Source organism: Cucurbita pepo, chromosome 1 (genome assembly GCF_057944985.1).
Source record: "Cucurbita pepo subsp. pepo isolate OVF chromosome 1, ASM5794498v1, whole genome shotgun sequence".
NCBI classification, from domain to species: domain Eukaryota; kingdom Viridiplantae; phylum Streptophyta; class Magnoliopsida; order Cucurbitales; family Cucurbitaceae; genus Cucurbita; species Cucurbita pepo.
Genome location: NC_141798.1, coordinates 7,354,563 through 7,381,947, shown reverse-complemented (window position 1 = coordinate 7,381,947; position 27,385 = coordinate 7,354,563). Strand labels below are relative to the sequence as shown.

Genomic DNA, 27,385 nt, shown 5'->3' with positions numbered 1-27,385 from the left:
TTCACGTGAAAATGTTGATGTATACCACATGCTTTATCAATACTTACAAAACTTTTACACCTCTCTCCAACATTCAACAAAAATGTCAAAAAACTACAATCTACGCCGGCGACGGCGAGGTTGTGGTGGTGTGAGTCGACGAAGACGTCACCGGCGAATTCGATTGAACAACTCCGCCGCTCTGCCTCCCCTTCCCTTCCTCTGCCGTCATCTGCCGTCGCACCGTCGTTGCCACCGGAGCATAAATCCCATTTCTCGATTTCGCTGTTGTTGCTACCGTGTACTTCGGTGGAGGCGGCGGCACCCATAAGCTTCCGACCACCACGAATTGCTGCGGCGATGAGGAGCTGCCGGTGTCTTGCATTGCAGAATTTGTGGGCCTTCTTGCGTGCAATCGGTATTTCTGAGATTAAATTAAGAACAGAACAATCAAACTTCTGATATAAAATTATAATTAAAAAATAAAGTGCCATAAATTAATTGCGATATGAACCTGTAAATGGCTTTTAACTTCATCGTTGGTGAGCCCATCAACCTTCATTAACTCTCTGATTTGTTTCGGCGTAGCAACTGTAATTAAAATCACGTAAGAACAAATCCCTTCGCAAAGAACAAAGAAAAAAAAAAAGAAACACGAATTTGTTAGTACCATGAGGGCCGCCAAGCTGTTGAAGTGCGTGAACGAATCGCCGGTGTAACTCCGACGACCAGCACCGCCTGTGTTTTCTCCGAGTCTGAGATTCCTTTTCCTCTCGTTTACTAGTCTCCGCCGTCGAACTCGTCGTCGCTTCACGAATCGGAGAAGGGCCGACTGTTTTAGCGACATCCACCGCCGCCTCTAGTTTTAATGGAGTGGTTTTCCCCTTCTGAAACGGCTGAAAAGCACCGCCACCGCCACCGCCATTGTTCTTTACCTCAACAGCAGACGACGCCGTTTCCTTAACAACATCCTGCAAAAAGGGAACAAATTTAACAAAACTTTCCCAGAAAGTTCTCGCTCGTTCTCTGTTTTTCGAAACAGAGTAATGATGATGAAATTCTACCTCTGTAATGGGAGATTCCGGTGATTGATTCCAAAGCTGAGCCGTTTTAAGCCAATCCGATCGACCCCCTTCGTTTTTCTCTGGTTGTAACAGCTCATCTTCTTCATTTTCAAAATGGGAATCAACAGACGCTCTGTTAATCGGGATAAACTCCTCCAAAACAGGGCCATCGCTGGAAGTATGTTCAGAGCTCTCTGTTGACACCCCAGATAACTGCTGCCGGCAAGAATCAATAGCTGCAAAAAAAAGGGGGAAACAAATCGTACCCAAAATTAAACAAAACAAGCAACAGAAAAAGAGCAGAGTAATTGGAAGATAGAATTACCTCTTGTGACAAGCTCCAAACAAAGGGGAAGTTCGCGCTGGAAGACCTGAATTTTGCGACGTTCTTGATCCAGAGCATCAGCATAGTGCCTCAAATCCATTCCGACTCGAATATCCAGAAAATTATCAACGAAACCCATGGCAGAAAACGAAAGAAACCCAGATTGATTTGGAAGTGAAAGACGGGGTTTGGTTTATTTAAGGAAGGAGTAGGTGGGGTGATCGAAAATGGAACATAGAAAAATCCGAAGGGAGCAATGAGAAAGAACTGGAAAGCGGAATAATGGAATCTATAGAATCAAGAAAAGGAATAAACTTGGGGAAAACAATAGAGAAATAAAGAAGAGGAAGAGAATGAATAATGGTGTTAATAAAATCCCAAAATTCACAAACTCAACATAATGGAGTTTCTGGAGAGAGAATCAATGGAGGATTCTAGAGAGAGAGAGAGAAGAAGAGAGGGATTGGTCGAAGTCGTGGCGTCGCATATAACATCGAATCTTTCCGATTGGAGGTTTAGGGTTCGGGTCTTGTAGATTCCTGGAATTTTATTCTTGTTTTTTTTTCGATATCTATCTGTGGGCTGTTAATGACGTCATCACCACCCCCATAACTTTTTATTACTACTAGATAAGATCAAAGACTAATTAATATCATTTTTTCTTTTTCTTTTTTAATCTTATATTTTCCAGATTTTTCTAACCAAATTTGGATATCTAACGGGATTTTTTTGTCATCCCTTCGTATCATTATTTATATCCAACCTACTCATTTGCACACTTCCTAGTATTTAATTCTAGTATCATTTGTAACCGTTTGGATTGCATGGACTTTGATATCACATCACGTACAAACCAATTGGAACGAGATAAGTAACTGACCATCTTATAAAAAATTGAAAGTAACGTGGAATCCTCGTTGGACGTATATTTATATATATGAAATGTTTATTTGATTCAGGTTTATGAATAATAAAGTTGGGAGTACTTGTTAAGAGTGTACTTGCAACTATTAATGCAATGTGTAAGTAAGTTGTAGTACAAAAATTCATAAAGGTTGTACAAATTTCACTATCTCTGTACTGCGGCTGCATATCATATGAGTATCATTAGCATAGTTTTATCAATAATATTTAATTTTAGATTATTTATACTAAAGAGTTGCAATACACGCGAGATTGTGAGGGGTATACAGTTATGGGCCGGCCCGGTGACGCTTGCTGGAATGGGCCATTTAATTAGTCAGGCTTGAAATAGTTTTGGGCCGGCCCATTTAGTTTGAACACATTCATTGAATAGAGATTGGAATAAGGAATCTGTGAGAATAAATTGAAAGGTAGAAAACATTTTGGAAATAAAAAATTAAAATTGGTAATAATAATAATAATAATAAAAAGAAGAAGGTACAATTTTTTTTATTGGTTCCTGGCAAGTATTAACATATTCAACAATTCACGTAGAGTGGTTGGAATGTGTCATTTTCATAAATTATTCAGATCATATGATATGCATTTCATTTAATACTCACTCAACATGTCAAAATAACAAGAACACATAAAACAAAGAGGAGGGAAAATGGGTACATTTCAATTATGGATCTAAATTTTTGGATAATTAAAAGGCACCCTAAGGTGGAATAGTATTTTTGTGATATCCCACGTTTGTTGGGGAGGATAACAAATCACTATTTACAAGGGTGTGGAAACCTTCTCATGGTAGACTCGTTTCAAAGTCTTGAGGGAAAATCCAAAGGGGACAATATTTAGTAGAGGTAGATATGGGTCGTTATACAAAATTAAAAAAGAGGTATTTGAATGTGGAAAAGTGGTCCAATTTGGAGGGGGTTTTTTGGTCTTTGGAGGAGGCAAAGCTGTGAATGAGAGTAAGTTTGTCAGTTTGCTACAACTTTTATAATTCTTTATATATATATATATATATATATATATATATATATTTATATGCCTATTGCATTTTACAATATTAAAGCAATGATTCTTTCTTCAACTTGTTCATCTTTTTTCCTTTCTTTTAATTTCTTTTTAAAAAAAATGAGTAACAGATAATTTATAAATTTAGAAATTAGAAATCATTTTATAGCATAGAATTAGATTTTTGAAATCTTCCAAAATTAGAAATACAATAAAATGCAGAAAAGGAAAGGATTGGAATTGATAATCAAGTGTAAAATACACTAATTTCAAATCAATTAAGTGAATAAATGATTCTTCAGATTTGTGCCAAATCAAAAATAAATAAAGGCTTAATTTTGTATATATATAATTAGATTAGCCAATTAGGTTGAAAGGTTCAATTTTTTTTTTCTCTTTTTATACAATTAAAAGGAAGAAAAAAAAGAAAAAAAAAAAAAAGGAAAAAGGAAATTTGTTGGTTACAATGCTCCGACTACCCTTTGTTTTTTGGTACATTGAAAAGCGAGAAATTCCAATTCTCTCCTCTTCTCGCCGCACCCAGTGTTTGGCGAAGAAGCTTTGACGATGTCAACTCCGAAGAGTCGGACGATGTGAACCGGGTTGATGTTGGGGTCGGTTGTGGGCGACGCCTTTCTGGACTTCCATTCGATGTACAGCTGTTTGTCCTGTCCGGGAGATTTGAGGAAGCTCACAATGTCACCGGCTTTCAGATTCTTTTCTTTCACGAACCGGCTCCACCCTTTGGTTAGCACGTAGCTTTGGCTACTATTCCAATACGAGTAACGGAACCGCCACACTTTCCCTCCTCCGTCCTCGAAGTTCAACAACAGACCTTTTGAGGAAGCGGTCGAACCGGTTTGGAGAGGGAAGTTTTTCTCGGCGTGTTGTTTAGGGATAACGAGACGGTTCAATTTTCCTACATCGCTTGGGGTTACGGCTTTTTCGAATAGAAGTTCGCGAGCCTCCGAATCCGACCCGGATAACGAACGGTTATGTTTGCGATCTAAACCCGATAACCCGGCGTTTCGTTTGCTTTGATGGAGCTCGTGTAGGTAAGTGTGCTTACGTAGCATGTCCACGATCTCTGCTTTGGAATGGGAGTTGAGGAAGGCCGATACGTCGTCGTTGTCTTCATCTTTAAAATTGGTGACAGCGTCACGGCCGCGGAAGCGTTGGGCAGCGACATCGTATGCACGTGCTGCTTCTTCCTCTTCGTTGAAAGTCCCCAACCATACTCTTTGATGCTTCTCGTAAATCTGTGCGCCCCAACGGCCGTTGGGCTGTGGGACCACTCCTTTGAAACGGGAGGAGGGCAATTTCCGTGACTCTGCCTCCACGCCGCATGAGTCAGAGTCGAGAACGACACTAGTGAAGCCACTCCCGACGCGGCAGAGACTAGTCTCCGGCGGTGGAGATTTGAGGAGGGGGAAATTTGTGGATTGGGATTCAGTGGAAGTGGTTCGGTCAATGCAAATCCCGTCCATGGGAAACTGAAGGAGAGAAAAGTAAAAGGGGAGAATGGGAATGAAGTGGAATGGGGCGTTGGGGGGAAGGGTGGATTTATAGGGTGGACTTCAAAAAAAAAAAAAAAAAAAAAAAAAAAAAAAAAAAAAAAAAGAAAGGGTCAACTGTAGGGGGAAGGGAGAAGTGGGGGCGAACAAGTTGATGGGGTTCACATGAGACCCTGGACCGTGTTTTCCCTTTAGTAGTTCATCCCCCCTGAAATTTCCCTCAATTCTCTCTCCATCTTTTATAACATATTTTTTTAATTAAAATATTTCCCCATGTGGGATGTATCTTATCTGATTCTGATACTCTCATACTGATACTCAATACTCATTCTGCTGCTGCTGCTTCTTCTTCTTCTTCTTCTTTCATCAATATCTGCTCTATGCTTTTGTGCTTACTACCAATCACAATAATTACCTCTTTAAATTATTAATATTAATTTTCCCCTTAATGGTTTTTTCTTTTTAATTATATTATATGCGAAAAAAAAAAAAAAAAAAGGAAAATAGGAAGCGTCCAAGTGTCGGTAGAAGAAGAAAGAAAGTATTTATTTCAGAAATTTAGTTCCCACTAGGATGGGGAAGTGGGCCCTTGAGTTACACAGGGATTGGATTTCCATCCCATAGCCTCTCCATACAAATCCACTAACCTCCAAACGAACCCCTAATTCCACCGTGTCATCCTCTTATTCGTTTGTCCTTATTGCCTAGGTTCATCTTAGTCACCCACCAGATTCCCCCCACTCTTTTTTTTTTTTTTTTTTTTTTTTTTTCACAAAAACAAATTTAATTTAAGGAACAAAAAACATCCCCATTCTATTATTTCCAGCCCAGCGCTGACGTGTCATCCCCTCCACTCGACTGGACTCGACTAAGCTTATCTTCTTTTCTTGTGTTCTTTGCATCACACCTCCAATAATTCCACTTCTCCCCCGATCTCCACCGTCCCTCCTTCCTCTCAATCAACGGCCCTCCACCGTCTCGATCCAATGGTTTCTTGGGCCCCACTCCAACGCGCGAATGAATCCTTTTATATACATAAATTGGCTGATGTATGTACGGAAATGTCCTGGGTTTTCCCCTGGGCCCCCACCTGCATTTCTTTATTTATTTATTTATTTAAATAAATTCATTATTAAATCCCGGCGTCCTTGTGACTCACGGTTGGGGTGTCACTCAAATTTAAGCTTCCTATTGCCTTTGTCTTTTAGGTACTCATTCCATATTCTTGTTTCTTCAACTATCCACATTATTTCCAACACTGTTCTTCCATCAAACCGAACCATACCAACAAATCATGGATTCAAAATTTTTGTATCACTCATTTCTAACGTGTTAATATCTTAGAGTAGTAATTATCTTGAAAAAAGAAAATGCACTTTTTGTAATGTACAATTAATTAATTGAATAGTTGTAATATTGTATATGAACACAGGTAAATTAACCGACTAAATTTTGAGTGGGATTTTCGAAGCAGTACACTTTATTGGATGCTTTTAATTCGTTATGGTTTTTTGAGAGCCCAACTTGTTCTCATCAAGTAGCTTTTCAAACCACAGATTTTACCAAACACTTGTTGTAGCTTCGCAATGAATATGACAAGTAATCAAAATAAATAATTAAATTAATTATATTAAGAAAAAAAGAAATATAAATTATGGTGACGTGGCAAACTCGGATCGAAATGCGGATTAAGGCACGTGAGGACAGAACAACATTAATTTAAATAATTGTTTTATTCTAAACAACATGAAAATTGCTGGACTACGTGGTGAGTGGCTATATTAAATCCTCCAATCACTTTCAAGCAAACATCCACATCACCCATCTTAGCTAATAAACAACAAATAATTAAAACCTCTATTATGGTATTGGTGGTCACTTGTATCTTTTTTTTTTTTTTTTTTTTTTTTTTTTTTTTCCACGATCCAATAATATTAATATTATTAATTATGGAATATAAAATATCCTGCCATAAAATTTTAATTAATGCTGTCACCAATTTAGCTCAACTTGTTGTCCTTTCAAGGAATATAATATCATTTTTTTTTTTTTATAATTTCATCTGCCACTTTATAAGTTAATAATTCATATAAACACTATTGGTTTTATACATTGTGAATCATACCAAATTCGACCTTTATCTTAACCAACATCATATTATTTATTTTTTAAAATATATTGGATTAAGAAATTATAATAGGAAAAATAAAAAATATATATTTGGCTGCTTTTGTTGACTGCAACAAATCTTAATTGTGATTGGTTGTACAAGTGGGGCCCACTTTGAGGACTCAGTATACCACATAGGCATCATACCATGCGTCTTCTCTTCTCCTTCTCTTATCTCCTATTGGTGGAGATTGGAGAGGATAAGATACATAATTTCATTTTCTTTTTCTTTTTCCATCCATAAATTCAACACCTAATTCATGCTTTATCCAAGATATAATTTTGTTTTTTACTTAAACAATGGATCAAATTATAATCATTTAACCATTCTTCGTATAAATCATATGTTTAGTTAATATCATGAGTTATCTTCCTTGCTTTAGTTGACGTGTAGTTCATTTCCAACCATTTTTATTGATTAAAATTATTCTCAAAGTTGAGACTTAAGAGAATTATATAAACTAATTCTTACGTTGTTTTTTAATTATAATTTTTTTGGAGAGAAAAAAAATAGAGACAAGAGTCAACCAAATAAAAAGTAAGCCATTCAAATTAAGATTTATTAGGCATTCCTGGACGTCAATAGAAAAGAAAATTCTAGTATATCCCAAATTCTACCTAAGCGTCCAAATCTTATTATTATTTTTCATTCAAATCTATATACAAAGCTCAAAATAATATCATTATTTAAAATTGCATAGTTTGAAATGGATTGAATGAATGTGAGATATGCATTCATGTGGGACCTATTTTCTGCTAGTAAATTACTTATTTGTCCTTGTCCTTATATATGAAATAATTTATGAATATTTGGATTTGATTTAGTCAAAGAATGGGGTCGGATGGAGATTGAATGCATGCATGTGATTTGTTTGGGAATGTAGTTTGTTACTATAAAACACAACAATAATGTACAGAAATGCATGTACTACAAACAATTATTTCATACCATCTATAAAAAAAAAAAAATTGTTTCTTAAGAAAATTATAAATAAATAAATAAATAAATAAATAAATAATATTCCCCGTTTGTAATTCCCAGGGTTAGTGTTTACAACAAATAAGGAAAAATTTATTTATTTGATGAAAAGGACAAAATAAAAATGAATAAATGGTTTGTTTTACAGCAAATGAAAATTTGTGGTATAAAAAGTAATAAACTCTGTTTGGGTTTTAGATTCGTAGAACCCACATTTTATTTAATATTTTCCTGTCATAAAATTTGGTGTAAAATAAAGCATAATATTAAACTCTTTTTTTAATCAAACTTAATCATATTGGGTTTTCACGGGCCTTTCCTCCATACAGGGGGAGTTTGGACCGGGTTTTTAGGGGCCGGCCCATTCAACCACTTAATTTAAAAGATGAACCAGAAAGATAGTTTGTTTTAAATAGCCCAAACTCCAGAACTGTGGGCTCAGACGAAAAGGCTTCCAAATGAAGCGCACTCTGGAGGATGATGGTAGTTATTTGTATCTACCAAGGGTATAAACGGAAAGTAATATATATAACTTGAGTATTCTTGCCAACACATTAATTGGTTGCTATAAATCTTTACAATACTATAAATAAAACATTAGGAGGAATGATAAAATATTTTGTACGCTACATTAATACGACACACGTCAAAATTAAATTCCAACAAATCAAGACGCAAGTGGCTGTCCAATCCCAGCATTTCATACCCCCCACCATCCATGTCCGACGGTGACGATTATCACAGCGGTCAATCCAACGGTCTCAATATAGTGTCGTTACATTAACAGCACCGATAATTTGGTCTTTTTGTCACGGGATTTCAATTAAGTCAAATGTTTAGTATAAGCAAATTTCCTTCCCATCAGAGCCGTTCATTTCGAATCCGACCAATCGTACGGCTCTTGATGAAAGCTCTTTTAGTCACGTCCACACAATTTCAAAACCCCGACCATAGTCACGGCGATGAATGAAATGAGGTCATTTCAATTTCCAGCCTGGCTTCATTCGTCCTTTTAATATTCCAGCCCCACCAAAAAGTAATTCATTCTGAATTCCCGATTTTACCCTTCTCTTCTTCTCAAATGCTTCGTCGTCCTTTTCCACATCTCGGAAAGGAAAGAAAAACCCTAATGGCCTTTCCGGTTCTACTCTTCTTCATCGCCGTAACCGTATGGGTTCCGTCGACGGTCGTCGCCGGTGACCTTCCGGTGTTTAGAGAAGCGCCGGCATTCCGAAACGGTCGAGAATGTCTCCGTACGACGAAGCCATCCGTCATCCACATCGCCATGACTTTAGACGGTACGTATCTTCGAGGATCGGTGGCCGGAGTGTTTTCAGTACTTCAGCACTCATCCTGCCCGGAAAACATCGTGTTCCATTTCATCGTCACTCACCGGCGGTTAGAGCTTCGGCGTATTATCACCACCACATTTCCCTACCTGAACTTCCATCTCTACCATTTCGATTCAAATCTGGTAAGAGGAAAAATCACCTACTCCATTCGACGAGCTTTAGATCAGCCGCTGAATTACGCGAGACTGTACCTAGCGGACCTATTACCAACCACCGTCGGAAGAATCATCTACTTCGATTCAGATCTGGTGGTGGTGGACGATGTAGCGAAGCTTTGGAAAATCAATTTGGGGAATCACGTGCTGGGAGCGCCAGAGTATTGCCATGCAAATTTCACGAATTACTTCACCCCGAAATTCTGGTTGAATTCGGAACACGCGGCGGCGTTCAAGGGGCGGAAAGCGTGCTATTTCAACACAGGGGTGATGGTTATCGATTTGGAAAAATGGAGGGAAGGGAAGTACACGGAAAGGTTGGAGAAATGGATGAGGATTCAGAAGAGGAACAGAATTTATGAGTTGGGATCGCTGCCTCCATTTTTGCTGGTTTTTGCTGGGGATGTTGAAGGAGTAGCGCACCGGTGGAACCAACATGGGCTGGGTGGGGATAATCTGAAAGGGGTTTGTAGGAATCTTCATCCTGGTCCAGCCAGTCTACTCCATTGGAGTGGAAAGGGGAAGCCATGGCTCAGATTGGATGCCAAGAAGCCATGTCCACTCGACAGCTTATGGGCTCCTTACGATCTTTCTCGTCATTCCTCTCTGTTTTCTGATAATTGAAGTCGCCGGAGGAAGCGCGGCCGCCGGTGACGGCTCATTAAGCTGAGCACATGGTTCAACCGTAGCGCGTGTCGGCCTGTTGGGTTGGTTGTATTTTGGGCTGGGCTACAGCCTGCAACATTGTAAAAATGGATTCGTTTTTTCTTTTATTTTTAGACAAAATGATTTTTTAGGTTCAAATGATCTTTGTGATGTGATGTAGATTGAATCAGTGACTGCAATCATATGCTTTCTTTTAATCCAACTCATGAAATTAGTGAGTGAATGAGTGGTCTTGTAAAGTTTTTATTAAAAATTAATGGATTAATTAATTAACTAAAATTGAATACCTTAATCATTAAACTATACACATATGTACATTAAAAAAGGCCCATTGGTTCGGCCCAAAGGTAAAGCAGCCCAATTTGATGTATTAAAAAGGCCCAAAAGAAATAGAAACATGGGCACATGCGAGACGCACGTGCACACTATTCCACCGACTTTGTTTCCATATTTGCGTTGAGACCGGATACACGTGCAACGATGTCCCTTATTTATGGATGATCTATTTAAATTTAAATCTCTCTGTTTTTTTTTTTTCTTCTTTTCGAGATAAAATTTAAATATATGGGTTTGTTATATTTAAGGTGCCTAATCTAGTAAACAAGAACATTAAATTATAAGACATGAAATGTGTGGTAAGTAGTGATAGTATTTATTGTAAAAAATAAAAAAAATAAAAAAAATAAAAATTGGGGAAGATTGAAAGAAAAGAGGGGATGAGACCCCATATTCTTAAATGCAGTAATGTGGGGTTTGAATATTTAAAAAGGAAAAGAAAAAAAAAAAGGAGGATCCACGTGGGGGAGTTTTGGTATGTAGCGGTTGATGGGACAAAGGAAAACGTAAAGGGCAAACCAAATGAGAAGGGGAAGAAGTTCACGTGCAACTCTGACCCTAAACAGCAACATTCCTAAACCCTAAACTCTTCTGAAACCCTAAAATTACCCTAAACCCTAAACTCTTCTTTAAACCCTAAAATTACCCTAAACCCTAAACTCTTCTTTAAACCCTAAAGTTACCCTAAACCCTAAATCACCATTGGAGATGGGCAGAGTGGTTAAGGAGGGATATGATCCCAAATGGGAGGAGCAGGACACACCTGAGGTGCCCTGCTGCTTTCTGTTGCCTTTTCCTTCCAAATTTCTGTCTTCTCTGTTTTATTTTATTTATTTACAAATTGCCTCGAAATTTCAGTTGCAGATCTGTTAGGGTAAAAGAAAAAAACAAAGAAAAAAGATGGAGGACGACCTTTTTGAAAATGGTGCGTGTGGGATTTCACTTCAAACTCCCCCAAAAGCCAATCAAATAGAATACCCATTTCCAACTATGGGCTCCAATATCGATATCAATTATTCAAATATATATGAAACCCCCAACTCCAAAGTCTCAACATTTACGTTACCCTTACCAAAAATATACATAGTTTATAGTTTAGGTCCCATTTATTTGATACCACATTTCAATAATTCATTTTCCCCCCAGCTAACCAAACAATCAGAAATGGGAATAATGCAGCCAAAACAACCACTTTAATTTCTCATTATTATTATTATTACTATTACTATTATTATTATTATTATTATTATTATTATTATTATTATTATTATTATTATTATTATTATTATTAGTAGGTTGAGCTCTCAATTCCTCATCATATTATACCCCTAATCCCTGCAATAAATTCCGCAATCCCAATAATTTATTTCCAAATAAACAAGCATTATGATTTTTTTATATATAAAAAAACCAAAAACTTATCTTCTTAAACTTATATAAATGGATCATCTCAAACCCTAACTACCAATAGAGAGGCCTACTAGCTACTTGAATCAATTTGATTAGAGTTATTAAAAAAAAACATCGAAAGTTTTGTTTATTTTAATATTAACACATTTATTAATCTATTCTATAGTATAGGTTATTTAAATTCATTAAGAAATAAAAATCTAGTATCTCGTAAAAAGTAAATAAACCAAAATTAAATATTCATATGGCATAATGACACATAATATGACATATAATATGATGTTAGGACGGGACGAGGGTGGATCTTAGATGATTGAATTGGGGTTATAGAGAAGAATGCAAGCTTGGTGGCATTGTTGGTTGAATGGGCGACCCACTGTGCTGGTGGCTGGTAGACCTCCCCCATGCTCTTAAATATTCTTTGTCCTCTAATTTCCTTACCATAAATACTCCCTTTTTCTTTTCTTCTCTCATTTAGATACAACGTATGTATAATTTATATCCAATTATATGCATCTTTTTCTTGCATTATCGTGTATTGTTTTTGTCTCTCACAAATGGTTCATTGTCTTTGTGCTTCACTTTCCAAAATCAATATTTTATAACTTATTTTATCATAAAAATTATTAGGTGAGACTCATATCATTCGGACTATATATATATATATATATATGCAATGAATTTTAATTTAAAATATATAATATCATCTCATTGTCATATAAAACTATAGCGTTAATTAATATGATTTTGTATGAATTTTAATTTTATGAAACTATACCTCAAATTTTGAAAAATGTTTACATGTACATAAATAATGTGAATGATAGTGAAAGGTGGGTCCGAGGTGAGAGCATTGGTCTGGTGGGTATGGGGGACACATGAGACTCTATCACGCTCCACGCGATGCATTAATAATTATTATAATAAAATGAATAAAAATGGAAAAAGCCAACTAAGTCCTGACTCACACCCACTCCCTGTTTCTATATAAGAATCCTCCATTTGTGTTTCCCCTTCTCAAATCCAACCAAACAAAAAACAAATCTTCTTCAACAACAACTTCAACAACTTCAAGAACAAGAACAAGATGAAGATGAACAGCGGCGGCAGCATTGGAGGTTCCAAAAGGAGGCTTTCCAGCGGCAGAGGGCTGGGCGGAGCTATAAGAGAGCAAAGGGCAAGGCTTTACATTATAAGGCGTTGCGTTATAATGCTTCTTTGTTGGCACGACTGATTCTCATTATTTTTTTTTTATTTTTATTTTTGTACATCCTAGCCCCCTTCATACAATTCATTTTCTTCTCCACTTGGTACACAATTTTGTATTGCCTAATAACATTGTAAATGTTGGCATCAATTATTACTATTATTCAACCTCCCCATTATTACATTCCTTTGAGTTTGGTACCAATTGCATGCCAAGTTGATACTCATCTGGGACTCTGGGTACTCAATTCAAAATTCAACAATGAAATTGGAAATAATGTGGTTGGATTCTCCACAAACCCCCACCCAGCTCTTCTTTTTTAAATTCACTTTTACCCTCTCAAAATTAAACCTTCACCACTTGGATTTCTCCTTTTTTTTCCCCCCTCTTTACCGCTTTTTCTCTGCCCTTTACTTTTGTATTCCTATTTCCCATTCAAATCTTACATCATCTTCATTGGATGCTAGCTGCTTAAAGCTTCCATAAAGAAACCATATATTTGGTTACTTTTTGAAGAATTTAAGTTCAGGTTTATTTCTCGTTCATATTATAGGGGTTAGAGGGTTAATATCCAAACCAAACTTCATGGGGTTTTTCTATTAATTAATAAACTCAAAATTAATTTCATTGATTATTGATATAATTAAATCAAATGTTGAAACCCCTATTGTTTAAAGTTTATAAGATTTTGTTTGGTTGATACCCTATTAAGCTAGAAGGATTCTAAAAGCTGCATACTTTTGGGATATTGGAATCAAATAAAGTTATATACTTTAACCATGATTCAATCAAGGTAATCTATCCAATCAAAGTGATTCTTTATAATCTTTGACAAGATCTTCAACACTCCCATACATCATAAACAAAAACTATTACACCATCTTAATTGAGATTAGTAAAAAAAAGAACTGATAATTTAAGGTATGCTTATAAATGGTATAAGAAGTTAAAGTTCGTGATAAGATATTCATACGAGTTGGAGTTGGATTTGGACTACTTTCGTCCAAATTAACACCCCATTCCTTTTTGGTCCTTTCAGACAGCACACCAAAATAATTTAACTATTCATTCACTTTGTCATCTTCTTCTATAACTTTACACAAAATAATTACATGACAATAATTAATTAGCTGTCAAAGATTTAAAAGAAATAGTCTTACATTCACTAAAAAAAATTGAAAGATCATGGAACTAAAAACAAGATCGTGAGAATTTATATTCAAAGTAGATAATATGATATTGTCGCGAATGAATGGTAGTAAATATTTTAAGATCGGTGTGGGGGTGGGGTCACCATTTGAGAGTCGTTGGCGGTCAAAAAGGGGGTTTCAATTATTGCCCTTTTCTTTGCATAAGCCAGTTGTCTCTTGTGCAACCACCGACCAATCTCTTTCTAATATTTTCTCCTAATTTGCCTTTCATTTTCCCCCAATCCTTTTGGATTAACTAATAATGTTACCTTTAAATTTCCAATTTCATTCATTACAAGATTTATAGCCTGCCTACCTAACTATATTCATATCATGCTCTCAAAATCTTTTGTATTTAGGCCTAATCTATAGTATATATAGCATGTCGTGGTGGATGTCAAGTGTTGTCAAATCTCACTCTAATGAGTAAGAGCGAGCTAGATTGGCTATCCTAACTGCTAGGTGTATGCCAATATAGAATATGTGTTTCTTATAAAATCGACAACCTTCCTTCATTAAGGAATGCCAATCTTACATAAATTCATACTATACCTACACTTTACATATACATGGACGTGTACTACACTTGCACAAGATTCTTTTTAAACTTCACATCATGAGCTCAATTATTAGAATGGTAATAGATTTAAATAATTTATTCTTATAAATATATTGTTAGAGCTAATAATATTTGTGAATGTGTAGCCATCCAAACTTAGTCAAAGTAGGTGTTAATAATAATCATTCCATTATCCAAACTATCCATAGCATAATATAAATGTTCCTTATAAAATGTCCCTCCAAAACTTTGCAATATGTACACCACAAATCTATTAATCATGGAATTCAAGGCTTACAACCTTATCCCTTTCTTGTTTTTATCACAAACAGGTGACAATAGCATTCTTCTCATTTTTATTTCAGTAATATACAAAAATTATTATTATTATTTTTTTTTTTTGGACTATTTGGCAGTTTTTTGCAGAAATATCTGCATTGATAAACAATAGAAATCACATATATTTTATATAAAATCGGTATATCATTCATCAAATTTCAACCAAACCGACCATGTTTTTAAAATATATTACAAACCATTCTGCATTTTTTTATTTATTTTTAAAATAACATAATCCCACAAAGGTTAGACATTTAGACAAACAAAATTTTTCATTTTTGACAAGAGGCAACATTATGTCGTGAATTTTAATATTCTTTAAGAGACATACATTAAATATTGATTTAATTACATATTAATGATTAGAAATACCGAATTCCTGTTATTCCATTTATTTATACTAATTAAATAAAATAAGTTTATTATTAAATAAAATTTCCTCTTTTAATTTTTGAAATTTGGAAAATATTTTTTTTGATCCTTGATTCTGTAGCTAAATAGTTACGATTAGTTACACGTGGTGGAATCAAGAAGATTAGAGAAAGTGAAAAGGAAATGTTATTGTGGTGTCGGCCACACAGGAGAGTAGCACCTCTGACAGGGAAAACGACAGAACGTTAGAACGTGGTTGGTCAAAACAGCAGGCTTATCAAGTCCACGTGTGCTTCCCAATCTGTTGGCCCACCACAGCCGTCTGATTCTTCCATCAAACGGTGGGCCTTCCCTCCCACATCCTCCATTCTCTTCACCAATTCATCCAAAATCTACTAATCTTTCAATGACTATAAATTATTAAATACAAATCAAACTCCATGTATATTTACATTAACCTTTAAGCTTATGAGATCGCCCAACCTAACAAGTTCGATGATAATATTAAAGGCTCGAATCAAATGGTCTAAAGATTAAAAAATCTAATAATTCTACACCGCCATTGTCGAATCACACGAGAAACGTGTGGAAAGATGGAGATGATGAGAAAGAGAAAGGAGAGAGGGACCAAAATGGTGGACGCAAAGGCACCCATCCAATATGCCTGTCGACACAGCAACACGCAGTCGGGGCCGGGGGACACCCATTTTCTATCATTTTACAGCCCATTGTGTTGGGCAGCTCATGTGATCACCAATTTTAGAGCAAACACAGGCTTAAAGTTATGAACTTGGGATCGACCTCCTCTGTTTTTCTTTACAAATGTCTTGTTTTTTTCAATGTTCCATAACAAATTCAACACAAAGCTTTAAGGAGTTTAAGGAGTGTCATTGAGCAAATGTCAGCCAAAACATCACCACTTTCGAGGTTCTCAAAACAGATGCAGAATCCACATTATTTACTCATCCGCCGCCTTGCCACCCCAAGCCAAGAAACTTTCTTGCGACCCGAAATCCTGTTAGAAGAACAAAGAAAAGTCATTTTACTTTAAATTAATGAACTCAACTGGCTGTAGAATGAAGGTTTAGACATACAAGCTGACTAAGTCTGAACTCTGGAGGTGTGTCAAGTTCGATGTTTGCAGGATCAAGGACAAGATTTTGACACTCTTCTATATCCTTCCTTAGATCATCTGCTCCTAATTTTGCATATTCAGAAAAGCAAGACTTGCTCCCCGATGCGCCGTGGTTGTTAGCGTTCCCATCCCTAGGGGGAGACTGGCTCTGAAAGATATCATCACACAGAGACAATGCTTCCACAAGTTGTTGGGAGTCCAATATGTTCTGTGACTCTCCTTCCCACCAATTCGGTTCTTCCTCGATTCGATTTTCGTCATCGTCAATCACTTCATCAGAGCAACCTTCTGGTTTGTTCATATCACATTTGTCTGACTTCTCAAATTCAGGTTGAACCTGGTAATAAGCAGACTCGTTAGATTGGAACAAGAGGTGTGACCATCCTTTTTCAATATCCATATTAATCCAATTCATATGCATATCACAAAAATGAAGACTTTCATGTACCTCAGCAAGGGCACTAGTGGAAGTGATAACAGAATCCTGTTCCGGATCGACATTCACACATCTACTTTCGACACGAGGAGGCTCGGGAGTTGCAGACTTCGGAGTGCGGGGATCGACTTTTATGGCATCAATGATTTCAGGAACTTCCTGTTCAATAACTTCACCTTGCTTAACATTTTGTTGCTGGTAAAATATTTTGGAAATGACATATTCTCCATCTCTCTCGTCTTCCTCTGTCCCTAAGTGATATTGGTGCATAACCCAATTGGTTTTCTCAGCTCTACCTCCTTTGGCAAAGCTCATGTATAGAACCATGATCTTCTTGCACCCTTTCTGAACCCCATCAATGACCACTGGCTTTGTCCTTCCAGTCTTATGCCACCGAACGTCTCCGAAATCATCGTCTGTTATCTTCCTACGCTTTCGAGTTCCAGTATTGTATGCCTTGATTGCTCTGTGAAAGAAGTGGGATACACTGCCATCTTGCTTAACACCTGCATTATATTAAACAAAAAGTTAGTAGTATCATGTTGAACAATTGGTATTCATCCAGTGATGACAAACCTGGTAATTTTTGAGGATGAGTATAACATATGCCATCATCTTCAACGACTGTTGGTATAAACTCATCGATGAACGGATGCGGCCTTGAACCACCAATGCCAACTTTGGCTAGCAGATGCCATATAATTTCTTGATCAGAAGGATCAAATTTTACACCTCTAGGTAATCCTGGCCACTCATGAGCAACCTACAAACAAAGAGATTTCAACTGCTCTAAGAACCAACAAGAACAAGACCTAATCCAAATCACCAGTAACTTTGTATTAAATAAACAGTTGAAGTTATACATCACTGTTATCGATTGTATGAAGGCAATTTGGACAACTTCTGCTGGGGTTGCTTTCCCATTCAACACTTCGAGGATTGTTTGTTCCAGATGCACTCTTAATTTTTGTTGCAATTCTATTGCTGTCTACCAACCATGAAGGTCTGCATAAATCAAACATAACACCCAGAAGTCCATGAGCTGTTTAGAGCTCTAATGCATAATGCAAACAACTTATGCCCCATGATGAAAATATCCATCAATCTTTATCAAATTATAGAATCAAAAAAAGAAAGTTTTTGTAGTGTTTACAGCAAGACTTTGAAGGGGTATCCTAAACTTAGACTGTTCTAGTAGCTCCACAAGAACACACGCTGAAAAACATATCAGGAGGAGAACGAGAAGCAAGAAAATGGAAGTTTAGTAATAAGATGTTAGGAATCACGGAACTCCTAAACGGTATGATATTGTCCGCTTTGAACATAAGTTCTCGTGGTTTTGCTTTTGGTTTTCTCAAAAGACCTCGTAACAATGGAGATGTATTCCTTACTTATAAACCCATGATCAACCCCTTAATTAGTACGGCTCCTCTCCCAACCATCTTCAAGATAAGATGCCTCGGTTTTGTTTCAGTTTCAGATGCCTGAAAATAAAGGACGTAGAGGGTATATCTACGGTTATATTGTACAAAATCCCATGAACCAAGCTTCCCAAGAAAAAGCCCCTTGAGGACCATAGCAATAGCATCATTCTGAGCATGTTAACAGGGACAGGAAAATCGAAAACCTAACCAAGTTGTGCATTTACGACCACTTAACTTGGTTTTAATGTAATCCCAGATTAGTAACTAACTCGATTCAAGCAAGCAAATGATGATTATCAAAGATAAACAGACCCCAACACCAGATTGCAAGGAAAAGAATGACCCAAAAGTAGTGAAAATGAAAGGGGTACCTAGCCATGGAAGCCGGCGAATGGGGAGATCGAGATCCAAAAGTGTTATTTCTCCAATCGCAGTTGCTTCATCTACTTCAGATTGAAGAACCGACGTTCGGGTTCCGAAAAAATGGAGGACCAGTGACTGTTCTACCTGTCTTGTTACGACACCGCGATGATGGAAACTGGAAAGGGTCTGTCTTTCTACTTTTCCCAACGCAAGAAATTTAAAATTGAATAGGAAATATGGAGGAAGTTGGGAAAGGTTGAATTAAAAATGCACGACAGTCTTCAGCTTTTGCAGTGGGAGGGGTTTAGATTCTGTGCAACTCGGTCATATGTTTTTATCCGACGACTTGGCGTTGACTTCGATTATCGTTGGTTGTTCCGCTTGTTGTGTGGACGATGATCAGCCTTTCCACTTGATCAGGTGCGACCAATTTTACATATGCACACACATGAACGCAAGTCCAAAAATATGTTCTTTTTTTGGGGTTACATACAATGGGTTTTGGGCTGGTTTTTTTTATAAGAACCCAATAAAATTAAGGGCTTTGAGAAAGGAATGTAACTTGAAATCCAGGACCAAAAGCCCAACCAAGGATCCACGGTCTCTGAATCACCATGTCCGGACGACAATGACACCGATGACGAACCCAATGGCTCCGCTGCCTCTACAATTAGCGCTACCCATTATTTCGTTCGTTCCTCGTAAAAGAACAAGTTCTTTTGTATCTGTTTGGGAAAGTAAAAAAAATGTTTGGTGCGTACGTGTTTATAGTCTGTTCGTTCCTCGTTCGCCAATATTCCAAATAAGATAGTTAGATAAAACTCGGCACAACGGAGAACAGGGGATGGCAACAACATTTTTCAAGGTTTCAACTAATTTTTATCCAGAAAGCATAACCATGAACAAAAAAGGATTTCCACTGTGTAAACAAAATACAAAGGAAACAAAAAACGAACCAATTTCTATATTCAACTGCGGCATCTGTATCTACTCCTAACGCAAAACATTAATTAATCGGCGACGTTTCTAACTATTGAGCCGGCAGAGATTCTTGCCGCCAGAGAAAATCCGAGTTATCCAACGCATCAGAACACAAATTCGAATACTCCAACAGCCCATCCAAACCTACATACTCGGCCGCGTCGCTGCCGTTGCCGCTGCCGCTGAACATATCTCCGGCTTCCAGTTCGAAAGCGTCGTAGTTCGGGATCTGATCCTCAAACCTCCAAATCTCACTGGTCTCAGACGAATCGGTCGTTACTCGAGCAAACTCGGTCGCTTCGTCAAACTCCTGTTGGCTATTCGAAGTAACTGAAGGCGGTAGACCAAGCTCGTCGTCGGAGGCTTCCAAGAGGTAGCCTAACTCCGGCTGAGACTCACCGGAATCCGCCGTTAAATCCACCACCGGCACCGGAGAAGACGACGCAGTAGCAATTTCTTCCTCGAAACTCCTCATCAACGAGTCGAGATCGGGAGTCGCCGGTTCTAGATTGGACTCGTCGAGAAAACCTAGAAGGTCATCTCTAAGCCGCTTCACCTCCGGCGAACCGACCTCCGAGTCGGCCAAGTCGTCCCAATCCCGCTTCTTCGAGTTCTGATTCTCCATAGATGAAATAAAAAAAATAATAATAAAAAAAAAAATCAGAGAAGAGGAATTAGGGTTTCCTTTCCGTTCGAATCTTGTGATAATTTAGCCAAGTTCCAACAGATAGAGGCGATAAAGAACGTGAGACAATTTGAGCGGGATATTAAGGAGTGGGGATTTATATAAGGGGGGGAGAGAAAGAAGGTGCAAGGCGCGTGGATAACGATGGGAAACAGGCGCGTGGAAGCGTATAGATATGCTAATAAAAATCCCTCTCTCTCTCTCTCTCTCTCTCTTATCCCTAAAAAGAAAATTGTTTCCCACGGAAAATTCTACCCACCTCCTTTTCATTTTCGTGACTTCGTCCGGTTTCGGTTTTGGAATGGGGAAAAATTAAACTCCTTTCAATTCCATTCACAAGTCCGCAAGAATGGGGCCCGCTATCCGAGTCAATGACGGATCCGTTTTTGTTTAATTTGTTGGCTCTCTTTCGGTGGCTCGGCTCAGCTGCCTTCAAATTATTACGTTTAAACCCTTTTCGGTAATTTCCCTCTCTTTCCTTTTGGTCAAGGCTTTACACACAAACAATTGGAATTTAGTATGCAGAATATGGATTTTGTACCTACAAACCCACTTCCCCACCTTATTATTATTATTATTATTATTATTATTATTATTATTATTATTATTATAAAATTAAATATTATTTTACAAATTCTTCCCCATTATAAGATTTTTATTTATTTCTTTAATCATATCACTATGCTTCAATGATAAAACATTATAAAATAAATGTAATTATATTATTTAAATGAAATGCCAAATATTGAATGTAAAAATGGTCCAACAAAACAATTGCATGAATAAGGTGAGTTGGAATTTGTCCAAAAAAGGACCGAATTGGGAAGCCAATAATCAAAGTGCTTGATTGTGCGCTTTTCTAGAAAATCTCCAAATTGGCGATGACGTGTCTGCCCACTCCACCTTCAAAATTTTTAAATTTAAATTAAAGGAGAATATCTCCTAAAGGTACAAAATCTTGTGGTGGGCTCAGCCAATGGGATTTTTTTTTTTTTTTTTTTTTTTTTTTGCTTTAAATTATTTCATTTAAATAAAATAAAGAGAATTACAAATTATAAAATAAAATGTCTAGAGTGGAGTGGAAGGGTAAAATAAAATTAGCCAAATTTCTTTTTTTATTGACTTTCTAGAATTAATTAGAGACACGTTATTCCCTTACCAACCGTTGGACATTTTGAATTTTTATTTTTTATTTTTAATTTGAAATGATATATTTAGAAAGGAATAAATTCCAATGGATGCTAAAAATCAGTTGTCACACTCAGTAAATTTCTTACATAAATTAATAATGTGTAAAATCAATATTGTACCATATTTAGATTATTGATCAAATGCGTAATTCATGCTTTTAATATTACTTCACTTACACACAAATGGTCGTGCAGTTGTTTTAAAACAATAATAGCTATTTAATGGTTGAATGGAGGAAAAATATATTCGTGTTTTGTTCGTCTAATTATTTATTTTCTATTTTTCAAATTCAATAATATCGAGGGTGTAATCATTTACTTGACTGGTTGTTTTAGTTAATAAATCTTGCATATAACCAATTTTGGTAATTTACATCAAATTTATATTACTTTTTTTGGTGCATTAAGTAATTAACTTACCATCCTGATTATTCAAACCTTGATAATTGTGTCTATTTTTTTTTTAATATATATATATATATATATATTTGGTTGAGTCTGTGAGCCACACTCAGTGTGGGGTGGGGAACCGATTCTGCCAAAATATCAGCAACTGGCCGACACCCTCCATTCCTTCCTACCAAATAATATATATATTTCGGAAATAATAATAATAATGATACCTTAAAATGTGTGAAAGAAATAAAAACAAGAACAAGAGTGTGGATATTTGACTTTTTAATAATCCATATTTTCGGCATTTAAAATTCCTATTTACTTTGCTTTTCAAATGGACCCGTTGAATTAGAAATAAATTCATTGAATTCAAGATAAGACCGAGACCGCCAACGATTTTTTAATACACAAATTGGGATTTATTAAACGTAATTAAAATGGATTTATAAATATTTCAAATATTCGTGAGAATATTTCTTTGAATCACCAACCAACAAAGAATAAATGGATTATATATTTAATTAAGTAATTTGAGCCCATGAAGGGTAGAGACTAGAAATTCAAAGTGGGCCTTTTCTTTATCAATTCAATTGGGCTTTAGCAAGACATCAGAGCCCGAATGAAGAATCGCCGTATATGGGCCTCACCTGTACAAGCCCATCAATTTCGGTTTTATTTTAGTTATAAATTAACCTTCGCTTAATATAATTATAGTAAATTACTAATTTAGTTCCTAATCCTTATAGTTAGTGTTAAATAATTATCTTAATCTTTAAAGCTACTCTTTTTCATGAGTTAATGCTTGGTTTGATTTATTATTATTATTTTTTTATATATAATACATGATTTGACTTGAGAAGACAAAAATTATATTCTTTTGACTTTTTTATAAACCACGTGCCCAAAATCATTGGTAATAATAAATATTAACTTTGAAAACAAGTATGTCTCGATGTTGAAGTAATGATGTATATCATTTTGGCGATATTCTTTTTTTTATTTTTACATAAAAGTATTAATGCATTATGAGAATTAAATAATAAAATTTCAGAACCGATTTTGTCAAATATAAAACACTAAAAACTTAAATTAAATAATTATATGCTACTCCAAGCAAATGTCTCATATCACGGTAGCTAAAATAGACAGCTTGTGTAAAAATACCAAAATTTATGACGCAAAAATAATTCGAAAATTGAATTATCTTTCTAAAAAGACAATTTGTTTATTTATTTATTTATTTTCACTCATTTTTCTCTACTTTTAAAGAGTGCACTGCAGTGCTACACTTCTCCAAGCTCCGATGGCGACATTGCAGTTGCAGGCTCCCTCGTTTCATGCTCTGTTTCTTTTCTCCCTGTTCTTCTTTGGTTTCTGTAATTTCGGCGTGAAATCAGCCGACGCCCTTCCATCAAAGAAAATTGGCAATGGCTACCGTTTGATTTCCGTCGGCGAGGCCCCCGGTGGTGGCATTCTCGGCTTCCTCCAAGTTAACGCTGAAAGTCAAGTTTACGGCGCCGATATCCCCTTCTTGCAGCTCTTTGTGAAGTACATTGAAATTCATAACCCCATTTGTATATAATTTTCATTTTTGGGTTCATTTTGATTGATTTGAGTAATTTGATTTTACAGGCATGAAACAGAGCAACGTTTGAGAGTCCATATCACGGATGCGAAGAAGAAGCGATGGGAAGTTCCGTACAATTTGTTACCGAGACAAAACCCTCCGCCGCCGAGAGGGGCTGTCGTTTTCCCCAAAAACAACGTAACCGTTTCAGAATATGTCGGGTCGGAGTTGATTTTCAGTTATTCCGCTGACCCATTTAGCTTTACGGTGAAGAGGAAGTCAAATGGGGAGACCCTTTTCAATTCGGGTAGCGATGAATCCGACCCATTTAACAGCCTGGTGTTTAAGGACCAATATTTAGAAATTTCGACAAAATTGCCGGAAAGCGCAGCGTTATACGGGCTGGGGGAGAACACGCAGCCGAAAGGGATGAAACTGCAGCCCAATGAGCCTTACACTCTTTACACCACGGACGTGGCGGCGGTGACTTTGAACACCGACCTCTACGGGTCCCACCCGGTGTACATGGACCTGAGGAACGGCGGCGGCGGAGGGGAAGCGAACGCTCACGGCGTTTTGCTTCTGAATAGCAACGGGATGGATGTGTTTTACAGAGGGAACTCATTGACATATAAGATAATTGGCGGTGTTTTGGATTTGTACTTCTTCGCAGGGCCGTCGCCATTGAGCGTGGTTGATCAGTATACAGCATTTGTGGGGCGGCCGGCTCCCATGCCTTATTGGGCTCTCGGTACGTATAATCATGCTTTTCTATTCACACTTCCCAATTTACTTAGGAGAGAAAAGTACATGTTAATTATTATAGACGAAACTAGATTACTTAATGTAATGGCTGATTTAGACTCGTTAAAACATGACAATTCTTGTTAATGGTTGATATGTAGAGAATGAAAATGGTGAGGTTTGTTGGGATAAGGAAGAAAGGAAGGAAGTGTTTTGGGTTTGGTTTGATGTGTCGTGTGGAGGAGGGAAAAAGTGGGTTTGGTTTGGGGATTAATGGGAAGGGAAAGGGAAAGGGAAAGGGAAAGGGAATGGTCCATACTCTAAAGTGGATTTTTCTTGGGGTAAGCCTTCATGGAGTCGTAGCAACATGTGAACGAAGTTAATGTTGTAGGCCTATACGTAAATATACTTATAAGTAGGTGTTGAAGATGGTTGAAGTCCAGGAGATAATGTCATTTTATGAGAAGATTAAAGGTGAAAAAAGCATTTAAGTTTATGTTCAAAACTTTAGAGATAAAAATGATCTTATTATATGTGAACTGGAATTTGTAGGGTTTCACCAGTGCCGATGGGGCTACCGGAACCTCTCCGTCGTGGAAGACGTCGTGGAGAATTACAGAAAGGCCAAGATCCCACTCGATGTAATATGGAACGACGACGACCACATGGACGGCCACAAAGATTTCACTCTCAATCCCATCAGTTACCCTCATCCAGCTCTGTTATCATTTCTCAACAAAATCCACAGCTCCGGCATGAAGTACATTGTCCTAATTGATCCTGGAATCGCCGTTAATTCCACCTATGCCGTCTACCAAAGAGCCCTTGCGAAAGACGTCTTCATCAAACACCAAGGCCACCCTTATTTGGCTCAAGTTTGGCCTGGCCCCGTCCACTTCCCGGACTTCCTCAATCCCGCCACCGTCTCTTGGTGGGCCGATGAGATTAGCCGGTTTCACCAACTCGTTCCGGTGAATGGCCTTTGGATTGATATGAACGAAGCCTCCAATTTCTGTACCGGAAAATGCACGATACCGGTGGGGAAACAGTGCCCCAATGCTACTGGACCCGGGTGGATTTGTTGTTTGGATTGTAAGAACATAACAGACACAAGATGGGATGACCCACCTTACAAAATCAACGCATCCGGACTGCAGGTTCCGATTGGATACAAAACAATCGCTACAAGCGCTGTTCATTACAACGGCGTTTTGGAATACGACGCTCACAGTCTCTACGGGTTTTCGCAAGCAATTGCCACACACAAGGCCCTTCAAGGGCTCGAAGGAAAACGCCCCTTTGTCCTCACACGCTCCACGTTCGTCGGTTCTGGCAAATACGCCGCCCATTGGACTGGTGACAATCAAGGGACGTGGCAGGATTTGAAATACTCCATTTCCACTGTCCTCAATTTCGGTATCTTCGGTATCCCTATGGTGGGGTCTGATATTTGTGGGTTCTATCCAGCGCCAACGGAAGAGCTTTGTAACCGTTGGATTGAAGTTGGAGCTTTTTACCCTTTCTCTAGAGATCATGCCAATTTCTATTCTCCTAGACAGGAGCTTTACCAATGGGAATCAGTGGCTACCTCTGCTAGAAATGCGTTGGGAATGAGGTACAAGATTTTGCCATATCTTTACACTTTGTCGTATGAAGCTCATATCAAAGGGGCCCCAATTGCAAGGCCACTTTTCTTCTCGTTCCCGAATTACGCCGAGTGTTATGGAGTTAGCACCCAATTTCTTCTGGGGCAGAGCTTAATGATTTCCCCGGTGCTCGAGCAGAGCAAAACAGAGGTCACTGCTCTGTTTCCGCCGGGGACTTGGTACGATATGTTTAATATGACGAACGTGATCATGTCCAAAAAGGGGCGTTATATGACACTCCATGCACCCCTTCATGTGATTAATGTTCATTTATATCAGAACGCCATATTGCCAATGCAGCAGGGTGGGATGATTTCTAAGGAAGCCCGAGCGACGCCGTTTAGCCTCGTTGTCACTTTCCCCGCCGGCGAATCTGACGGCGAGGCTAGAGGGTATCTGTTTTTGGACGACGATGAGCAGCCGGAGATGAAAATTGCAAAGGGTACTTCGACGTATGTGGAATTTTACGGTGTGAAGAATAACGGCCGTGTGAAGATTTGGTCGGAAGTTGCAGCAGGGCAGTTTGCTTTGGACAAAGGGTTGATTGTTGAGAAAGTTACAGTTTTGGGGTTGGATGGAAGTGGGAAGGCGAAGGAGGTCTCTGTGGATGGAGCTCCGGTGGCGGCGGGAGTTTCGGCCTCGACGGTGGAGCAAAATATAGAGCAAGAGCCATTGGGGGAAGATGGTGAAAGAGGAAAAAGTTTGATGGTTGAGGTCAGTGGCTTATCGTTGCCAATTGGGAGAAGCTTCAAGCTGTCCTGGCAAATGGGCTCTTAAATTTGAAGTCCACCATGGAATGAGCTTGATCGAACCATGAATCTTGTGTTTTCTTTTGTATGTCCTCATCTATTGTAGTCTTCCTTTGCATTGATCTGTAACATTGGGCTTGTTGTTGGGCCTTTGAAATCTTTCATAGAATTCTAATGTGGGCCTGGGCTAATATTCTATGCATACGTGTCACTTAGAAACGCAAATAATAAACCACGTATTTGTAATAAAATAATTTGAAGGGTTAATTTTGACTTAATTTTAGGTGTAATGTAAGGCGAGAAAATTAAAGAAAAGATGGCCCTTTCCGCAGTTGTGGACTGAGACTAAAATAGCAGCCGAATTGGGCGCGTCATCGTAATGCTAGGCGTAACAGCTGGAGGAGTGGGGTTCATAGTCCGACACGTGTCGAGAATTCTGTGGAAGACAAACGGTATAGGCGGAGATATTGGCGGGAAGAATAAGGCGGAAGATTCCACGTCGGCGCTATGGGCGGGAAAAACGTAAG

At 37.7% G+C, this 27,385-nt stretch overlaps 6 protein-coding genes and 1 non-coding gene across 8 annotated transcripts; 3 read left to right on the top strand and 4 right to left on the bottom strand.

The window, feature by feature from the left end:
• On the bottom strand, nt 1-1,842 carry LOC111801694 (transcription factor HHO3). Its single transcript, XM_023685803.2, has 5 exons — nt 1,369-1,842; nt 1,044-1,279; nt 650-950; nt 494-570; nt 1-403 (listed from the first exon to the last, which is right to left on the bottom strand). The coding sequence occupies exons 1-5, from the start codon at nt 1,505-1,507 to the stop codon at nt 101-103; spliced, it is 1,056 nt and encodes a 351-aa protein (XP_023541571.2). The 5' UTR covers nt 1,508-1,842; the 3' UTR covers nt 1-100.
• Nucleotides 1,843-3,615: 1,773 nt separating this feature from the next.
• On the bottom strand, nt 3,616-4,849 carry LOC111792292 (AP2/ERF and B3 domain-containing transcription repressor RAV2). Its single transcript, XM_023673669.2, has one exon. It carries the CDS (start codon nt 4,779-4,781, stop codon nt 3,756-3,758), a length of 1,026 nt encoding a protein of 341 aa, XP_023529437.2. The 5' UTR covers nt 4,782-4,849; the 3' UTR covers nt 3,616-3,755.
• A 4,236-nt stretch (nt 4,850-9,085) lies between these two features.
• Nucleotides 9,086-10,331, top strand: GATL3 (galacturonosyltransferase-like 3). Its single transcript, XM_023673658.2, has one exon. The coding sequence runs from the start codon at nt 9,086-9,088 to the stop codon at nt 10,085-10,087; it is 1,002 nt and encodes a 333-aa protein (XP_023529426.2). The 3' UTR covers nt 10,088-10,331.
• A 2,547-nt stretch (nt 10,332-12,878) lies between these two features.
• Nucleotides 12,879-13,265, top strand: LOC111792302 (small polypeptide DEVIL 6). The gene has a single exon (XR_015411652.1). It is a non-coding gene; the product is annotated as a small polypeptide DEVIL 6 (transcript).
• Nucleotides 13,266-16,041: 2,776 nt separating this feature from the next.
• Nucleotides 16,042-19,296, bottom strand: LOC111792276 (SUPPRESSOR OF GAMMA RESPONSE 1). Of its 2 annotated transcripts, XM_023673648.2 has the most exons (6): nt 18,909-19,217; nt 17,977-18,118; nt 17,690-17,876; nt 17,126-17,619; nt 16,637-17,014; nt 16,042-16,557 (listed from the first exon to the last, which is right to left on the bottom strand). In XM_023673648.2, the coding sequence occupies exons 1-6, from the start codon at nt 18,914-18,916 to the stop codon at nt 16,501-16,503; spliced, it is 1,266 nt and encodes a 421-aa protein (XP_023529416.2). In that variant the 5' UTR covers nt 18,917-19,217; the 3' UTR covers nt 16,042-16,500. The 2 variants fall into 2 exon arrangements, with proteins under 2 accessions (XP_023529416.2, XP_086984108.1); XM_087127982.1 differs by having other exon boundaries at nt 16,637-17,619; nt 18,909-19,296.
• A 449-nt stretch (nt 19,297-19,745) lies between these two features.
• On the bottom strand, nt 19,746-20,628 carry LOC111808759 (uncharacterized). The gene has a single exon (XM_023694924.2). The coding sequence runs from the start codon at nt 20,504-20,506 to the stop codon at nt 19,931-19,933; it is 576 nt and encodes a 191-aa protein (XP_023550692.2). The 5' UTR covers nt 20,507-20,628; the 3' UTR covers nt 19,746-19,930.
• A 2,800-nt stretch (nt 20,629-23,428) lies between these two features.
• On the top strand, nt 23,429-27,056 carry LOC111781286 (alpha-xylosidase 1). Its single transcript, XM_023661794.2, has 3 exons — nt 23,429-23,700; nt 23,785-24,470; nt 25,016-27,056. Exons 1-3 carry the CDS (start codon nt 23,456-23,458, stop codon nt 26,884-26,886), a joined length of 2,802 nt encoding a protein of 933 aa, XP_023517562.2. The 5' UTR covers nt 23,429-23,455; the 3' UTR covers nt 26,887-27,056.
• Nucleotides 27,057-27,385: the final 329 nt, after the last annotated feature.